The following is a 19,791-nucleotide window of genomic DNA, read 5'->3' on the forward strand; positions in this document are numbered from 1 at the left end:
AACTAAACATACTATCACCCTAGCAGTACAGTGTCACCATAGTGACACTTGGGTTTTTTTTTTTACAGATTACTTTTACAGCCTTTATGGGTGTAAAAGCAATTTCTCCTCTGGCTGCATTCTTGCAGTCATTGAGAAATACTGTGAGAGCTGTGATTGGTCACAGCTTGTCACATGGTACAAGGCTGTTGTGAATAATCTTGTACCACGTGACCTGTGATCAGACTTCACTAGTAGTAAGCAGTCAGAAGTGACATCTTGCTTACTACTATTCATGTGATCACATGATCGGGACTTCACAGGAGGTCCTGTACAGCGATTGGTGTTCCGCTGTGTCCTCCAGACACAGCAGCCACCGGATTGCGGTGCTGCGCTCTCCCAGGGAGCCTGCACAGGCAGGGAAGCGTGATGTTTATCAACGTCCACCCGCTCCTGCACTGCTCCCATCCGGCCGTTTATATACATGGGCTGGATGGGAAGTGGTTAAAGTGAAAGTAAAGGCTAAAAAAGGTCTATTTAGAAATAAATCACTTTCTGTGGTGGACCAGCACTGAATAAAGCACTTTGTGATATGGGTTAATCATAAAGCTAAGGACCATTTAAACAGTTTAAGTAACAATGCATTACCAGTGAATGCTATTTGGAGCTGCCTATCCTAGAGGGCAAAAAGTTCAGAAACTTGTAAATTGGAGATTTTCATACATCCCATCTGCACAATGTGAGATTGTAGCAAAAATAAATGCAAGCCACAAAAGACTTGATTTTTGTTATGCTTTTATTTAACATTTGAAACATGTAAGGCATACGGCAAAATTAGGCAGAAAAGCATTACACATCATGTAATCAGCATTGGCACAAAACTTTTGTTCACCTCTTGCACATAAAAAGCGGGCTTTTTTTTATAAGACAAGTGACAACTGATCAAGAGGAACACCGATGAAAATTGTCTTATCAGTTGGTTCAGTTGAAAGGATACTATGCCAGAAAGAATTCTATCTATTCAGACAAAAACCTGAGCTTGACCCTTGAGTTAACAGCATACAGGAAATGTGGCAGGGCTCTTACATCACTTCCTGCTTGTGAGGGAAGCAAAAACCAGTTACCCTAGCCCAACCACAAAGTTCAAAGGAATGGTGAATGAAAAAAGTTCTATTTAGTAACAAAGCAGAGCCTTTTTACAGTAATATGTTGCTGAAAGGATATCATCCAGAAAAAGGCAAGTAGATTAACACAGCAAAACATTCTCTATGTTTTAACAGGTTGTGAAATATTTTTTTTTTTTTTTTAAATTACCACCTTAGTTATCTAAAATTTAATATGAAAGATCATATACTGTGCTCCTTGGCTGGCACAGCATATAAGGCTTTATGTATAAAGATGTTTGAAAAAAAAAAAAAAAGCAGAAGTGCCTCAACAGCCAAATTGCTTAGGTTATGGTTATGTTTATATAGAGAAAACTGAAGAACTTCATTGCTCTAGGGGGGGAAAAAACAAAAAAACAAAAAAAAAAAACACAAAACAAAACCAAAACAAAACACTTTGGTCTGAAAAGAATTGTCTGTTGCCCAAAGTAACTAGATTCTTTCAGAGACTTGATCTATGATGCACATAGCCCTGTTCTTTGGAATACATAGGCTAAACACAGGGAGGACCATGTCAAGCATGGTTACTAGGGATTTAAGATTTTTTATTCATAGCCACTTTCAATAAATGCCAAATCACATCCAAATCATGGCAATGACCTATCTGGCCAAAAAGTGTAATTCCAGCAAATATCTGCCTGCTTATAGGTTAAAGTATAAAAAAAAAAAAACTTCATAGGCAGTTGTATGAAAAAAAGCCATTTTCATAGAAGGGAAAAAAAAAACTCCAAAAAAAACAAAAAGCAAGCTTTGGTCTAAAATGTATGGCAGAGAAAAACCTAAAGCCTCTGCATAATCATAGTGCATTTGACATATGACTCTGAGCTTCCCTGTTCAGAAACAATAGGTTATATTGGCATAACAGGGTTTACAAGTCATACAGTCTGTCCTCAGCATTTCTTTAAAGGTCTACAGCCAAACTTGATGAAATATTAGTTTTGTGCTTCTCACCACACCAGTATAAGGAGCCTGTAGAACAGTTTTGCTTCAGTGATAGTTTCCCATTCTGTCACTGAACCATAGCTTTGCCCTAGGATTGGAAAAGTTTGTTCTTAATATTTACTCTAAAAATGTAAATTACAAGCTGCTGCACAGCCTGAGCCAAACTAATGGAACCAGTCTATCAGGATATGCTCCTAAAACTGCAAATCCAAAACTAGAATACGACAGACAACTTTGTACTTACTGGTCATACACTACAAATGTGTTTGTACAATCTCTGTAAACCACCATTAGAGTAACAAAACTTTTAGGACAAAAACTAAACCAGATAATACTCAGGCCTGCACAGTTTTAAAATGAAAAGAGATTGTACAACAGGTTGTATAGTGCATGGTCAGCCTAGAGCTGGGCAGTAGCATCTTCTAGCTGGAAAATCCAGTATTGGTCTATAGTTTACGTGCGTTACCTAAATATAGGATTTGAATCCTCATTGTCATTGCCTACTGACAAGGATACTGCAAATTTAAGACTCCGTTGGGTTAGGAAAACTAAAAATTCTATGAAAGGATTTCTAGTTTAAGAAAAAAAAAAAAAAACTAGAAATATTCATACAATTTCATAAAAACACAAACACCACACTAATAATGTACAAGCTGACTTCCGTGTCAAAGAAGGTCTATTTTCAGAGAGAATTTTAGGACAGGATGCAAGTACTGAGGATTCATATCTAGTCTCTGATCCCAATATTTAGATGTGTGATAATTTCATAGCTATTAAGTAAAAACCATACCAGGAAGCCATCATGCGCTTGCCCATTTAGCCACACTAAAAATATTTAATTGACATATGCTCAGAAGCTTCTGTCCAGGAATATATACTAGGACCTTGTGACATGGCTCAATGCCTAAACCTCCACTGGAATGTCATTTTAAGAAGCCAGCTTTTTGGCTATGACAAGCGTTTATGGGCTTTATAAAATTTACAGAAGACAGACACATGGCCAGTGTTTAATGCAACATAGCCTCAAACCATAATACAAACTAGCTATAAAAAGGGAAAAATATTTGCTGTTTGAAGCACAGGGCCCACAATGCTAAGGGCCAATGTTGCACAAAGGAATGCCATTTAGAAATTTGTAGCATGAATTATCACTCCAGTTACACTATGATGGAAAATATACTATAAAAGCAGACCGACCATGCAGTTCGATGCCATCATGGGAGCAACGCTGCTCAATGTTAGACGCTCATGTAACACTTGACATCTTTGGCAAAGCTTGTGCTCTAGGGCTGTGCTTGAAGGAATATCATTTAGTACCCAGAAACATCACATTCACATTTAGGCGTTTAAGAAAAAAACACAAAATATTGTAACAATCAGACCAAGTCAGACCTAACTCCAGTGCTTAAGACCATCTACAAACTACACTCAATATAACCAGCAGGTAACTGAATGCTGTAAACTCAGTCAGCTGTCTATACCTTTACGTTAGGTTCTACACTTCCTGATTACTTTTACTTAACTGGATTGCTGGAAAGCAGTATTTCACAGTTAAAAAAAAAAAAAAAAAAAACACGACCATTTTTTTTTTTTTTTTTTTAAGTCAAGCACACTTGTTAAATGAAATGCCAGATAGACAAGATGGCAAGTGATTTCAGTTTAGCACAGGCATAAATGCATCCCATTACACACACATCCCCTGAGATGTGCAAAAGTTCACACAATACCTTCCCAAACTGAAATAATGTAACATAACTATGACATTATGTGTGGGGCCTTATTGGACATGGCCCTTACAGAATTTGAAAAAGTCTGGACTTTTACACTCTTAGGAGGTTTAGGATTGGGGCCAGTGTTAACAGGCTTTGGACTTGTGTTGATGGCATCAGTTGGAGATGCTTTGTATAGGAATGCAACACTCAATACAGATCCATTCCAGTCATTGACAAGTATATTATTAATGCCAGCTTACAGTTTACACAGTCTATGGCACAGTTTGTCAAAGACTTAAGAATCATTGCATTTGTTTCATCTCCAGACTACAGCAGAGCAAAAAAAAAAGAGCAATTTGCTCATTGTGCTTTAAGCTACAATATAAATTTACCCTTTCCAAGATTGTGATTTTATACACAATTCTAAAACCCCAAAAAGTACTCAATTTGACAAAACTGTTGAACAGTAAAAAGTTAGAAATGGCAAGCAAGTTAGCCTAAGTAGGAGGAAGCTAAATTCAAGGGATTGCAGCCATGAAAATCTGCATATAAAACTGCTACCAGGCCTGGCTGCAATTAAAAGAAATTGGCAACCTAATTCTTAAAACCTCTAATCTACAAAGCTAAACATGCCAATATTTTGGTAATCTGTATTGTTCCAGGATTTGGTATAAAAAGCATCACAATGGTAACCTGTAAAAAATTGTGGGACACTAAAGATTCAATTTCAACAAGTGCAACAGACATTAAGTTTTTTTTTTTTTTACAAACCAAGTGAAGTACTCCAAATAGTGTAAACTTTTTACTGAACCACCTGTAAACATTTACCATTTTTTAAAACTTCAAAAGTTAAGGTGACCATATACATGAGATAACTAGGCAGTTTGTGCCAATAAACAAGTCTCCAATGTCCATGGCCAGCTTTAATAATAAAGTTTGAAAAATATTTAATTGGCACCATAAAAAGTTAGTTGGCACATTGGTATTTGTCATGAATTGTAAACATGTGGTAGTGGTCTAGCTATAGTGATGCTTCCTAAATCCAGGCAGTTAATTGAAAAAAAAAAACAAAAAAAAAAAAACACTGAAATAAGGCAACCAGTGAGAGTCAAGATTTCTCTTCTCTTTTTAAGACAGGCCTTTTAGACATGAAGAAATTAGAAAGGCTTTCTTGGTTTGGCACGAAGTGTTAAAGAGGAGGTTCAACTATTTTAAACCCACCATAAGGTTATATAAAACAGTTCTGGGAAACATCAATTTTCATGACTGAGGCAACAGGTCAGCATAAAATCCTTTGTTACAGCTTGACAAAGAATGTAGAGCTCAAAGCCGGCCAGTGAAGTTAAAACATAACGTGCAAGATATCCATGTTAACATCAACTGAAACCACCTCCAAAAGATAGGAACCAACATTACTTTGCTTGGGCTCATTGGCAGCACAGTTCCTGGGACTGTGCCAGTAGTGTGAGACTATAGAGGCTTGCAAGTTTTGGCATTAAATGGCAGAGCCAACCTGAAGTTTTGACTTCACACCTCATGCTAACAATTCTAAAAGGACAGTTTAAACTGTTCCAAGGATAAATTTTTCACAATATGGCCAAAATGTTAATGCAGAGGCTACAAAGCAGTTTGACAAGTGCCTGAAAAGCGTGCTTCAAAATCTGCAGGTTAACCATTTTATGCAACTCAGTAGTCCTTTACCTTTTTCTGCCAATTTGTCCCAACACTGGCTAGCCAATTAGGACCCAGTGCTGCATGTAAAACATGCCACTTCTAGGATTATGTAGCCCTTACCGCCAGTTTTAGACAGAAAAAAAAAAAAAAAAAAAAAAAAAGTGTCTGGAAAACCACTGACTGTATGCACCCAGTCAAAACATCTTTATAATGGGGAGGGGTTGCAGGACCCATAGATGCAGTTCATGGTGTTTATCCATTTGGCTGATGTGGAAACTGTTGGGAAAAAGTATGGGTACAAAAGAGTACAGCAGGATGCACAGCAACTAGGCAGCAGTACATATGGGCTAGCTCAGCCAGTGCTGAAACATGTTTGATGGAAAGGTGTAAAGCAACCATTTTTGGCAAGTGAATAAGCGTTACAAAAGTTAAATTTAGTTGTGAGGTAATGTTTTAAAATTTTGTAAAGCAGAGTAATTTTGGCAGTACATTCAAACTGAAAAACACGAGTACAGCAGCCACTAAAAGCTTTGCTGTTTAACCTTTTGTCCCATGAGGTTCATCCAGCCACTGAGGTGCATAGGATACTTCAGGTTAATCCATTCACTTTTACTCCTGGAGCAACTTAGATTTAATGTGTTCATATCCAAATGTTCAAACTCTGGATCTTTAACATGAGCTGGACAGATACCAGCATTAAATCTATTATCTCCACTAGTTTTCCTAAATATGTGTTATGTTGGCACATAGGCAAGAGTAATGCTAGGAAATTCCAAAGAACTACCAAGGATTTTACAGGAAAGTGCCCCCCCCCCCCAAAAAAAAAAAAAAAAAATTGTTCCAAGGGTCAACTTGATTAAAACAGATACTTCAATTTTTTGGTAGATGCTGGAGGTAAACCATGTGAATGGTCAAGTCTTGCAGTTCTTGAATTCCTGTGTATGCACTCCTGCTATAGGCCCCTCCTTTCCTGTTGTATTTTTCTAATTAAATGCCAACAGGCGAACATAGGGCATGCAAAAGGTAAGCAGGAACATGAAGAATCAGATTTATGGCAAGGAGATACATTTGACCAAGACATGGAATCTAGAAGCTAACTGCCAAAACTTAACCAAATATCAGCCAAAGCCTTTTAAAATGGTTTTAAATACAGCAAAGGTGGTTAGAGCTCCCTGGCCAGGCTTGTGTCATTTGTTTCCCCATTGGGAGATTTCCCCTTACTCTGTCAGGGAAGAAAGGGATAAGAACTATCCAAGGGGGAACACAAATTCCAGTTTTAACCTTCACAGTAATGAATCAGTTTTTACTTTGTACTTGTCCCGAATACCACACCCAGCACCTATTAACAGGTATCACAGGGTCAGGAAATTAAGTACAATCTTCACATTGAGGACACAAAACCTGACAATTAACTTCACTCTATTTAAAACATGGCTGGAGTTTTAAACCACCACTTCTAGGTGCATCTTATCAAATGTTCATTGTTTTGACAAGCATCGCTGTATTCTACTTAGACAATATTTGAAAGTTTGTGGCACTAAACTGACCATATGTAAAATTACAAAACTGCAAAGGAAAAAGAGTAATTGAAATACAAAGTACATTTATTTAACAAAACATCAGTAACCACAGTTTGTACGAATAGTTGAGCGTTAACATTATGAACCATCTTAGTTAATGTGCCTGATGGTGGAAATAGACATTTTACTTGCCCTCAGCAAGACTGCAACCCAATATCTGGAATGTTGTGTAAAGACTTAAAGGGAGTACAATGAAAATTCTCCTTTTCTGTAAAGAAAAACTGCAGCAGACTAAAATCAAAACCAATTCCCTACAGTTTGTCTTTATAGACTTTAAAGTGAGATTTCTCAACATGTAACATCCCCAGGTGCATGGCAAGATTGTTGGAAGTATAACCCACTCACACTCAAATGCTCTTGTAGCACCTAAAGGCAAGTGAGCAGGTATATAGGCATTTTACAGGAGGGCTCAGACATTCTTCCCCAAACACACACACTAGAACAGTTTCACAATCTGCAGGACTCAGCGCTTGCTCCTGCATCTCATCCCTTTAGTTTTCTTCCTTTTTTGCTTCCTCTTTTGGCACTTCAGGGACCAGGATCACTTTGCCAACATTTTTCTTCTCCTGCATTTGTCTCATGGCATCTGCCACCTGCAAATGAACCAGATAATTTTACAAAGATTAGATTTAAAAAAAAAAAACTCACTTCAAAATTAGGGATGTCAAACTCATTTATGTGGCTGTAGGATTGGTCCAATGCTGCAGCTGTCCCCTGCTGGCTTGCAGACATTCACGACTGCTAATCTGTTACTTCTCTGCTTGGTCAAGACTGACTTGACAGTCACCAGCTATCTGCTCTGCCACTCTGGCGCACCGGGCTGTGGAGACAGCTGGCTCAGGCCCTCAGTGAAGTGCTGAGAGGCTGAGCCAGCTGCCTGTCAGGCATCTGGATATATCAAGACAATGTCTGTCTGGATCTATCCAGAGACTGAAGCAGCTCTGATGTCAGCTGACAGTGGGCTTTATCGCGCTGTCAGCTGAATCTGACCCAGAAGTATGGCCAAAAAAAAAAAAAGCCGAACTTCAGTTAAAATACCCAGTCTCCAGCTTACAAAAATTGCAGCTAAAGCATAAAATTAAAAAAATAATAATTTTATGCTTTAGCTGCAATTTTTGTAAGCTGGAGACTGGGTATTTTAACTGAAGTTCGGCTTTTTTTTTTTTTTTTTTTTTTTAAACCTGTGCAGTGTATTCCCTCCTATAAGGCTTTCAATTGTATTGTGTCTTTGAACTGCCTAGAGAATTTGCCAATCACAACCTCCTCTACATGTTGTAAGCCCTCTCCTGCAAGTCTCTGCACTGGCTCAGTATCTCTGCCTCTAACGTCACCTCCCAACATGAGGTTTTGTGTAGCCGTTTGCTGGTGGAGCAAAGGGGAACACTAAAATGCCATGTATTTTCAGGTTCATAACCATATTGGATTATATGCACATTTATATAGAAAGGGGCTCCAAGTACTCTTTGAAGTTCATCCTCCCAAAAGGAAAAAACATTTATCCAACCGCATAAAAAGTTGCCTAGTCTGTGGGGCTCCAGAGAACTTCACCATGCAGCCTTTAGACAATTTTCCCAGCCAGCTTGATCAACTCTTTACTGCATTTGCAGACAGGTGTTACTTTGAAGTCAATAGAAGCTGGTGGAGCATTATGACCAACTGGTAAAATGTGTTAAGACAGCACATTTTTGCACTGATCACTAAGTTGGTGGCACTGGGGATGTCAGTGACCCCAAGTCAGTCCCCCCCCCCCCAGAAAGGAGCATATGTTGATTGGAAAACCATGCATTAAGCCAGGGGTGGGCAACTGTGGCCCTCCAGCTGTTGTAGAACTACAAGTCCCATGAGGCATTGCAAAACTGACAGTTACAAGCATGACCCCCAAAGGCAGAGGCATGATGGGACTTGTAGTTCACCAACAGCTGAAGGGCCACAGTTGCCCACCCCTGCATGAAGCCATAACATCAGGCTTACAAGAGCCTGGAGTTCAGAAATACTCTGAAACCTCCTGTAACACCATGTCCTCTTCAATCCCCTGAGGAACAGACGATTGGATACAGAGGTCAAGGGAAGCCATGACTGACAAGTGGAGGCGGATATAAAGATTCTGCAACATATGCTCTACATTTCTATCTGAAGCCCATAACTTTTAAATTGCATATACACTTCTATGTTAGTATGCAATTGTTTGCCAAAGCTATTTTGAGTCTTATGCAAATAGAGTTTTACTAAGTGCACCTCTTAATAATCCTTAATATTGAGTTGCACAATGTAAAATGTCACTCTAAAGTTCTCATTTTTAAGATTGAGAATGGCTCAGTTTTGTATTCCAAAACCTTATGCTTCTGTTCAGAGCCAAGGAAAAAGAGTTCACAAACTAGGCTGCTTCTGGAAGAATCTGGGTGGAATCAGCCAGCGTTCCCATAGAATGAGGAAAGTGTCCCTGTAGTCAAGACATCTGGAGAATGACTTTTCTTTGGCGCAGTTACCAGATGTCAGTACAGAGGGAAGCAATAAAGATAAGTCTTTAAGAGATGCGACTGAACAGAGCAGGATTCTAGCCTTCCTTTTGAAGTTTTCCAGAGGAAGCACAATTCTGGCATGGCATTTGCTGTATGCCATGGCACTGAATGTACCATTTCCTCTAACATACTAGATTAGATCAGCTTTACAATCCAGTCAAAAATATGGTTTCAAAATTGTTTGTTTATAGCACAAAAAAAAATGCAGAGATGATCAAATACAATCAAAAGAAAGCAGTGACAAAATTTAAAGTACAGCACTGCATGACCGTGCAATTGTCAGTTAAAGTAATGCAATGCCATATCACAAAAAAAAAAATGGCCTGGTCATGAAGGGGTGCAACTCTTCCAGAGGGCAAGTGGAAAAGCAAAAAAGCCAAAGCAGTAAGCATATCATCTGTAGACACGATTTTAATGACTGTTAGAGTTTGCTTGTTTAGTTTGAAAGTCAACAATTTTCATGGTTTTTTTTTTTTTTTTTTTAACAAGACTGTCCCAGATGGTGTGCAGGTGCAGCAAGATCCTAACTACAGCTGCCTTGAGGTTTTCAAGCTGCCTTACATTCATAGGCTTCACCTTCCTGTGTATATCAGAGCACTCTGCTCTTTGTAAAGGATCAGTACACTGCTACTTGGATTGATGTATCTGCTCCCAGGTTACCCTGCATTATCCCTTTGTGAAATCAGGTTGGCTGAAGGTAGAGGTTTGCCTGGCTGTTAACATGAATCACGTCTTACAAGCAATCACTTGGGAATATACATACTTGGTAAGGGTGAACACAAGACCAGTTCATCCAGGAGTGACAGTGACTTTTCCATTCGCCTATAAATTGTGTCAGCTAGGAAACAAATTTAAAAGTTTTGAACATCTCTACACTCTCCATTGACAAACTGGGAAGGGAGTGCAACATCCTTGCTGCCCTAACAGTAAAAAAAAAAAAAAAAAATAAATTCTTCATAAAAAAAAAAGGTCTGGCTTCAGACACTAGCAGAGGACTCCGTGTGGTAGGCTTATAGGGGACACCCATGGGGCATGTCCTTTGAAGCACTGCCAGTGTCCAATCACCTAAAAAAGGTACATGCTTATAACTCGTGTATGGATACACTGTCCTGTACAATTAGGATATTGTGATGCCTAGGTGAACCAGATATTTCATCATTTACTCTAAAGTAATCCACATACCTGCTCAAAAGGATAGATGCTGTCAATTTTGGGCTTGATCTTCTCTTGCTTGTAAAGGTCAAGCAGTTTAACCACAACTTCTGTTATCAGCTCTGTTTCAGTATCCAAGTGGCCTAGATGGAATCCGCACACAGCTTTGTTTGATGGAATAAGCTGCAGAGCATTTATGCTGAACTGGTTCCACCAAGTCTTTGCTAAGGCAACAAGGTTCTTTTTTTGTCCAGTCAACAAGTTGGCAGCGCCTGTAAAATAAGTTTTAGCATGTTATCTATAGACTAGGGCTACACAATACATTAAATGACATGTGCCCATCACAGTAGGGTTTATGCACATAAACGGTGGCTTATCTATAGCAATTATAATGCAAGATTTTAGTGTAGAGTACAAAAATTAGGCAAACAATTATTTTCCTCAAGATACATTGCACTTAAATCACTTGCTCCTGATATATCTACTAGTTCAGGATAAAGTAACTGGCATCACAACTGAATGCCATTTCAAATGTATAAAAAGTTTGACTGCAGACCAGTTTAATATTTTACACTAAGCAGGTCAAAAACAAGGGTTGATGTTAGGAAAAGCCTGCAGGCTGGGTACCTCCAATTTTCTGCCTAAATCTGTATACAAACACTCCACCCTGTATCTGAAAAGGAGAAAAGCATACATGAACTTTACTTTGCACTTACGTACCATTTAGGCTGCCATGTATATGATCGTGGCTTCATTAGTATCACCAAGCCTCTTATGTGCCATACAATATAGCAAGTTCTGCACTCTGCTATGGGACCAGTACTATGGGAAAAAAATGCCATCAGTCTCAGGCATATCTAGAATCAAGACTAGGTCTCAATCCACTAGGCCTTGCGGCCCTCCTTGCTTCTCGTAAGAAGTAGAATCTGCAAGGCTTGGGCAAACTGTTTTAGCCAACTGCAGGCCTCCAACTTTAGATATTCATGTCCCCCAGAAGACTTACTGCAGCCAGTCTTCAATTTGGTACTGAGCTCTTCATAAATGGCACTAATCCCAGTTTAAAATCAAAGACATAGTAAAACGTGACCAATGACAATTTGACATCTGAACTTGTTTTGGTGATAGCCTTATCTTTTTAAAACTGGCAGTCTAATGGATTGTCACCAAGACATTTCTAAGCAAGTAACATTGCAGGTAAAGATCTGAAAGCTTTCCTGAATCAGCTTTCATGGCCAAATCCAGAGCACTGAAATAGTGTATCTGTTGATACTAGGCAGCAAGTGTCATAACGCAAAAAGGCTTGACTGTTGTACACATTGCTTTGTATATTTACTACCTCTAGCAGCCAAGTACGTATTCCCATTTGGGGTCGTGTGCATACACCCACTGAGCCACTACTGCATGCACAAAAAAAAAAAAAAAAAAAGTTACTAGTGACCATTTTGCTTAAAATATGGGCAGATAAAATACTTACAGCCCTCAGACTGGCTGTACAAGCAGTTTTCCTGGCCTGCATGCTTAGATATGATCTGAGATTAGAGATTAGTTTGAGAAGGCCTTCTAGAGCCATGTGGTCCATCATGTGACCAAACTAAGAAAACCCCAGAAATAGCACCTGCAACATTGCTGATCCCATGCTACACTGTCATGCATTTGATTTTTACCTTATGGATCTGTTTTTTTTAGAATGTATTATAGCATAGAAAAGTAAAAACATGTAAGAATAAAGTAATTTCACATCGTGTGTTTGTGATCTTTTAATCTAGATTTTGCTGCAGGGAGCATCCAAAGTGAGGACACTGCTTTCAAAAAAGGCCCCAGGAGACAAGTGTGGAAGCAGCTGTTTAGAATCACTGCCATTACAGGTGCTTTGTGGAAAATCTGCAAAAGGATTATATAAAAAAAAAAAAAAGTACAATCTCCAGCTACCTTTTTAGCATATGTGATGCTAGAGCAGACGGGACTGCAGATATTCCAAATATATTAGTGCGGTTATGAGCTTCAAGTCTACGTTTGTGGCCAAAAATATTGGCACCCCTGCATAATTCACCACTTTGCCCTGAAGATTGTTGCAATTACAAAAAGGTTTATGCACGGTCATGTTTGCATTGGTACGACGAGAAAAGATAAATCTGACGTTCCACACAAAACTCCAAAAATGGACTAAACAAAAAATTAGTGCACTCAAAATTGTAAAATTGCATTTTACGTTTGATGCTCCTGTAATTTTGTAATTAAACTCACCTGTATCAATTAACCGGTGCTGACAACATAGAAATCACACTGGCAACCAGTTAAAATAGTGAAAAATTGACTCAACCTTTGTGTGCCAGATGGAGCATGGAGAAGAGAAACAGCAAAGAATGAGGATTTCAAAACAAAAATTGTGGAAAAGCATGGGCAATCTCAAGGTTACAAGTCCATCTCTAGAGATCTTAATGTTCCTGTATCCACTGTGCACAATATTGTCAAGACGTTTACAGCCCATGGCACTGTAGCCAATCTCCCTGGATGTGGATGAAAGATTGATCTAAGATTGCAACAACGAATTGTTCAAATGGGGGATAAAGAACCTAGACTTCTAGGAAAAAATTCAAGGGGACCTTCAGGCACAGGGTACAACTGTCAGCTCTCTACATTGCCATCCGAATTTAAAAAAAAAAAAAAAAAAAAAAAAAAAAAAAAAAAAAATGGATGCTATGGTAGGAGACCCAGGATGATCAAACTGCTGGCACAGAGACTTAGAAAAGTCAAATTGGAGTTTGCCAATACATGCCTAAGTCAATCCTTTTGGGAGAACGTGCTGTGGACAGAAAACCAAAAGTTACAGCTTTTGTTAAAGTCCATCATTTTGTTTATTCTTTAAAAGCCTCATTGCTTTTTCTTTACAGTCCCTACAGTCAAGGTCCAGTTTTAGATGCAAAATTCTATTCACAAGTTCAGGTCAATGCTAATGCAACTAACTGACTTCATGCCGTGCTCCTCTAAACAGACCCCTGATTTGAGACAAAGACACCATCTATAGCTCTGACCAGCATTATCCAAATTTTAATACAATTTAAAACATTTACTTACAAGCAAGTCTGTATATTACATACACACCATCTGTGAGCTTTGGGGTACACACCCTAATGCCATAAGCTTTGTACACCTATGTGTATATAAACAAAACCCTGCTGTGTAAGGTGGCCATACCAGGCTGAAGATGGCATTATCCATTTAACTCCAAGGCAAGATTCAAGCAAGTTATGTTAACAGGCACATACCAATGCCAAAAACGTAGCCTGGGAACCTAGGCTTTAAATACTGGTATAAAGAATTTTGCCTATATACTTACCATATATTACCAGTTTTCCCATAGGTTTCAGCAGGTTGTAGGCTTTACAAGTGTCAGAACCTCCCAGGGGATCCATCACTATGTCTACACCTGGGGAGAGAAAAAAAAATTGAAAAAATGAAGAGCACATTGGCAACCTAGCCTTGTAGCTGCAATCAAAATTGCAAAATCATAAAATTTAATTGACTTAAAGCAGGGTTCCAGTGAAAATAAAGTCAGCAGCTACAGTTTTTGTAGTTGCTGACTATCTTTACTGGAACCCTGCTTTAAGTTGATGAAAAAGTGAAGCAAAATTAGCTTTGGCATATCAAGAGGAAACTATCAACTGGGTCAGTTTTCTGACCTGCCCAGTTAACTGTGCCCCCTCCCCCACACAGCAGCACTTGCAAGTATTTATGAGGAACAGAGGTCTGTCATTGGGTACCTTTAGGGCATAAGAAAGCATGTTCACAACATCAGAAACTTTTGCCAAATCATTTGTGAATATCAAAAAATTTCACCTTTGACAAGGTCAGCCATTTGCAACCAGGGTTCCACTGAACCTTAGGATGTCTCCAGGAAGCTGCTAGGGGTTCCCTCAGCTGTGGCTAATTGACCTACAATTTCATAGTGCCTGCATAGTTCCAGGACACCACTTGGCACAATGACCTTTTTAGCTGTTTGCAGGATGGGCATTCTGACCACCACTGTAAGGAGGCATTCAACTGACCTGGTTTTAGAAGGGATTACCTGAAATTTGTAGGTTTCCCCTGCTAAAAAAAAAAAAAAAAAAAAAAAGTTGAGAACAGTTTGCCTAGGGCAAGATTTAAGTTAGGTTATGTAACCCATAAACCTTTATGGTTTTAAAAACAGCATGCTGGTGTGGCCCAGTGAAAACCATTAAATGTTAAGGCTTCTGGTTATTAGCACCATCCATGGAGAAACAAGTCTGTTATAGAACAGACTCACTAGCCCACAGGTGTCAAACTAGCCATCAGGGGCCAGAGGTGGTCTTATGTTGGAGGGTGACTGCACACAGTGAGTCACAGCAATATCTGGGTAGAGTCCTCCCTGTGTGTTCTCATCAGCAGGTGCTGTCACATAAATGCTGGGGGATGACTTTGGTAACTTCTGGCTGTACTGTATGCAACAGATTAGAGCACGGGTGTCAAACTGGCGGCCCTCCAGCTGTTGCCAAACTACAAGTCCCATGAGGCATTGAAAGATTGCCTTTGGAAATCATGCTTGTAACAGTCAGAGGCATGGATGGGACTTGTAGTTTTGCAACAGCTGGAGTTTTGACAGTTTGACACCCCTGCACTAAACTTTGTCATAAGGATTCCCACAGGTCAATATATCCAAATTGAATGTACAATCTGAAGAGAACATGAATGAGTCCATATAAAAGCAAGCATTAGGCTACCTTTAGGAGCAGGACTTAATGACAGTCCACAAAACCAGGAAAAAAAAAAAAAAAAAAAAAAAGGCACAGCTTGTATTGGCAGAAAAAAAAAAACACAAACTGTATAGCCTTTATAATGTTCAGGTCATGGTTTTAAAGAGTACATCTTGGAGTGAAGCTCCACATTGGAGTGGTGTGAATCACTGGATCTTACAGAGATACATTTAAAAGTTTTTATTTAGCTCTTGGAGACTGACTTCACTATGACGATTGTGTGTGGAGCTGTACTAGATTTTTTGATGTACTTTATTAAAGAGCTAGCACTGCACTTATGGATATTGTACCTTTAGGAGAGATTTTTTTAAGTTCATCCACATAATCGCTCGTCCTGTAGTCAATTGGGTGAGTCACGCCATGTTCTTTAAGTGCTTCATGCTTGGCAGAAGAAGCTGTTCCAAATATTGTAACATCCTCCACAGTTTTACAGAGCTGTATTGCTGCAGTGCCAACACCACCTATGAAATAAAATATTACATAAGACCAACACTGTGGCAGGCGATGCCCATACCTTTAAATCCAATACTTAGATTTAGACTGAATATGGATGTATGAGAGTTGTGCAAAACTTTGACAGAAAGTATGTTTGCAAGGTACATATTACAGCAAGGCGTGTACAGCAAAACATTACAGCAGTTTTTCAAATATACTGTTCAACCATAATTACCTGTAATTAAAAGATTCAGGTATCAAAGCCCACTGTGTACAAGGTAGCTCATACATTATCCTAAATCTGCCTCAGCTCACATTTTAGAGGAGCAAGACCACCAATGGGAACCAGCCAATCCTACCATATTGTCAAGGATCTGAGGTAAGTTATGGTGTGGATCCATCAATTTCTCCCTTATGAAAGCCACTGGCAATCCAAGTTTGTTTTGTAGGATTACATGATAGCCAGTGTCTTGCTATTGGCTTTCAGGCAATATAGAGAAGATAGAGAACAGGTGGCGCACACACCTAGTGCATTATCCAAGGTTTATTGTAGGAGTGAAATAAAAACCATACTCAGACGAAGCATGTATCTAAAAAGCATAGAAAAATGACAATGGCCACAACGGCAGGCAAGGTGTTCACTGTCAGTGCGGTCAAATGGTTGACGCGTTTCGGGGACGAATCCCTTTCCTCAGAGCGGATGACCAACCTCTGATGCATGATGAATGGAAAGTAAGAGCCTTGCTGTTTATCTATGCTTTTTAGATACATGCTTAATCTGTGAGTATGTTTTTAATATTCTCACTCCTACAATAAACCTTGGATAATGCACTAGGTGTGTGCGCCACCTGTTTTCTCTATCCAGTGGCTGATTTCCCCTTCTGAGGAGGGCTGCACCCCTGAAGCATTTCCTTTGGTTGTCGCTGTCCTGGTACCCTTTGCTCCCTTTTTAGCTGTGCATATCCTGAGGCGCTGGAGAGTACATACGATATCCAATATAGAGAAGACCCTGCACCACTACAAATAGTTTGACACATCTGTGTCTAAGGTGTCCAACAAGGGATGGTCCTTTGCATAGACAATCTGTAGGAAGGATATCCTCCCACATTAGTGTACTGTAGCATGGCATTTAAAAGCTTTTGTTACCCCAAGAAGCTTGTGTATTTCCATTACTTTTTTTTAGCAATACTCTGTCCAGAAAGCACGTTTATCCTAATCAAATACAGGAGCAGCCAGCTGAGGCGCTTGTGACCGTACCCTGGTGCGATTCATATTTGGTGTAGCCTGTGCTAGTGATTTTATAATCTGAAGATTCTGGTTATCTGGAAAGGAAAGGTATCTCCATCTGGAGGTGGTTGGACAAAAAAAAAAAAAAAAAAAAAAAAAAAAACACCCACACACATGGCACTGCCATTTTTTTCAGAAAAGATTCTATGCCGGTCCTAGTGGAGCCCTGAAATTCTTTTGGGAGCAACTCATTTTCACACAAGATTGTTTATATTGTCCCCCTAGTGGGGCCCCAAATATCCCTTTGGGAGCGTACTCCTATTATATCTTTGTATGTTTTATACTGAACATAAATTTTTCAAAATGTATTGGTGGTTTTAATAACCAATGATATTTGCACCACTGTCTTGTGATTTTTCTGGTTAGAGGTTTTGCACACCATTTAGTGTCTTTGCCTGGCTTTGGTAGGACAGTGGCCTTATTCATGGAGGGGGAGTAAACTCCGTTTTAGATGCCTTGTGGAATAGAAGGTTATGTTCCCTCATGGAATGCTTAATGGTTCTGCTAAGCCTTTTGGGCATAACTTAGACATACAACAGTATAACCATCCATACCTGGTGACTTGCTAGGTGTCTGGGCCAATGCTAGAGAAAATTGCTTCTATCAGGACAGAGTATAACGTGATCAGCCACTTCGCAAGGGAACACCTACAAATTAACAATTCCCCACAGTCTGGAAACACCTTCAGGTACAGCGTTCTGTATAGAATTTGTAAGATCTGGAAAATCTCAGTGTGGGTATTTTTTTATATTACTTCATATCTGAAATCTTAGCAATAGTTACAAGATGTAGCCATTTAGATAAGAAATGGCCTGCATTCTCACTCAAATTTGTGTCGCAATAAGAATTTGTTCATGTAGTCAGCAGCACCAAGCCATGAAGTGTTGATCAACAGGGAGCGCCTATTTTCAATGTATGTTTATTGGATCACTCACTTTTTGGGGTAAAATTAAATTCCTCAGTACCTCACTTCATAGTTTAGCACAGAAAAATAGAGTTGCTTTATTCCAAAATGGGATATCACCATATGTAGGGATTTCATGATTAACATCTGCTGGATATATGACTCGTTCCACACATCAAAAACCATCAATCTTACAAAAAGATCTACACATCTCATCAATCTGCACCTGTATGAATGAGAACTTCACCATATGAGAGGAGAATACCAAAGCCTCTAGAAAAAAGGCTGAATAAGTGGAATAGTATTGAAAACTACAGGTGTGGAGCTAGAGAAATTAGTCTGGCTTCAAAATGTATTTCCTGTATACAATGCCATACTGCTTTATATTAAATAATCGCTGATAGTTTAAACTTGTGCTCTCCTGGAATGTTAGGAAGAAGTGACATAACCACTTAGTCAAAACTACCCCACTATGCTACCAGGAGATCTGTACCTTTAGGGCAGAGCTCAGTCCAAAAGGTTGTCTTTGAACTAAAAGCAGTACAGTGCTGGGGCAGAGTAGCAACTGTCCAGTTGTATAGATCCCCAACTGGGGGAGGCTGCTATGAAGTGGGCCATTAGATAGTGAAAGTGTCAAGAAAATACTAGGAGTAGCAACTGAATAGAACCTTAAATTGATATTAAAAGTTTTTGAACAGAGCAGCCCCAATCCTCTCGGGTTCCCCACTGGTACTCCTGGCTCTCCCCCATGATCAGTGGTTTGTGCTCACTCCAGCTGCCGTCTCAGCCAATGAGGGGAGTGCCCCTGGACTGCCAAGGCTCCTATGCACATTGCTGGATCAAGAGGGGGCTTTGATAAGTATTTGGGGGGCTGAGGGAACAGCAACAAGTCTTTCATGCATAGAATGCATGAAGGGTAAAAATCTTCAGCCTTTACAACCACTTTATTGGCCAAACATAGCCAACAAGTAATATACATTCAACACTGTCCTTGAAAGACCATCTGTTTGGGGGTCAAACATCTCGCCAAAAAAGACCTTTTCTGAATTGCCAGGTTTTCCAAAAACATAGGTAGCACTGTGCTACCGGGATATAGAACGGCCTTCCCAAAGCTTGCTACTAACTCCTTGAGTAGGTTGAGCAATTAACCTGCTGATGGTGCTTTAAGCAGTTCCATATGATCCAGCCAATGCATTGTGATGGTAGGATGAACAAAGAGTATTGCCTTGTGCATCTACCTGAAGCTTAGCATGTTGAATGTTCAGCAGCTGAAGGCTGGAGAAGTCAGGAAATAACATGGAAATTGATTAATTTTTTTGCCGTTTATGGCTCTGGCTTGCCAGGACAACGTCTATAGTTCAGGAGCAAGCCTGGCAGTGGGGGTCTACCACCCTATGGGCATGTTGTGAACAAATTATGTCAAGGACTTGTTCTTGCCTGTTTGTGCTGCAAGACAGGATTCTGTAAAAAATAAGATGAACGAATTTGGTACATTACAGCTCACTGAAAATGCATTTTGTCTGAAAAGAACCTTAAAAGCAATGTTTTTAATGTCTGAGGTACAGTTCTTGCTTCTCATGCTTAACCCCTTGTCAATGGCACCTCCCTGCCTCTAAGGGGTGACACTGGGAAGTGGGGCAGGGTTTAGGGTCACGTGACTGGCCATCACATG

The 19,791-nt window shown here is 39.5% G+C and overlaps 1 protein-coding gene across 1 annotated transcript in view; it reads right to left on the minus strand.

Moving 5' to 3' along the window:
- Positions 1 to 757: 757 nt before the first annotated feature.
- VAT1 (vesicle amine transport 1) overlaps positions 758 to 19,791 on the minus strand; it is a 59,880-nt gene continuing 40,846 nt past the window's right edge. Inside the window, exons 3-6 of the mRNA XM_089687981.1 lie at positions 15,784 to 15,954; positions 14,059 to 14,148; positions 10,752 to 10,993; positions 758 to 7,643 (exon numbers count right to left, since the gene is read on the minus strand). Coding sequence (XP_089544107.1) covers positions 7,542 to 7,643; positions 10,752 to 10,993; positions 14,059 to 14,148; positions 15,784 to 15,954 — 605 coding nt within the window. The 3' untranslated portion in view covers positions 758 to 7,541. The remainder of the gene's footprint in view (positions 7,644 to 10,751; positions 10,994 to 14,058; positions 14,149 to 15,783; positions 15,955 to 19,791) is intronic.

The sequence above is a fragment of the Staurois parvus genome, unplaced genomic scaffold, assembly GCF_062004578.1.
Source record: "Staurois parvus isolate SC_StPar_1 unplaced genomic scaffold, SC_StPar_1.0 ptg000442l, whole genome shotgun sequence".
Classification (NCBI taxonomy): Eukaryota; Metazoa; Chordata; class Amphibia; order Anura; family Ranidae; genus Staurois; species Staurois parvus.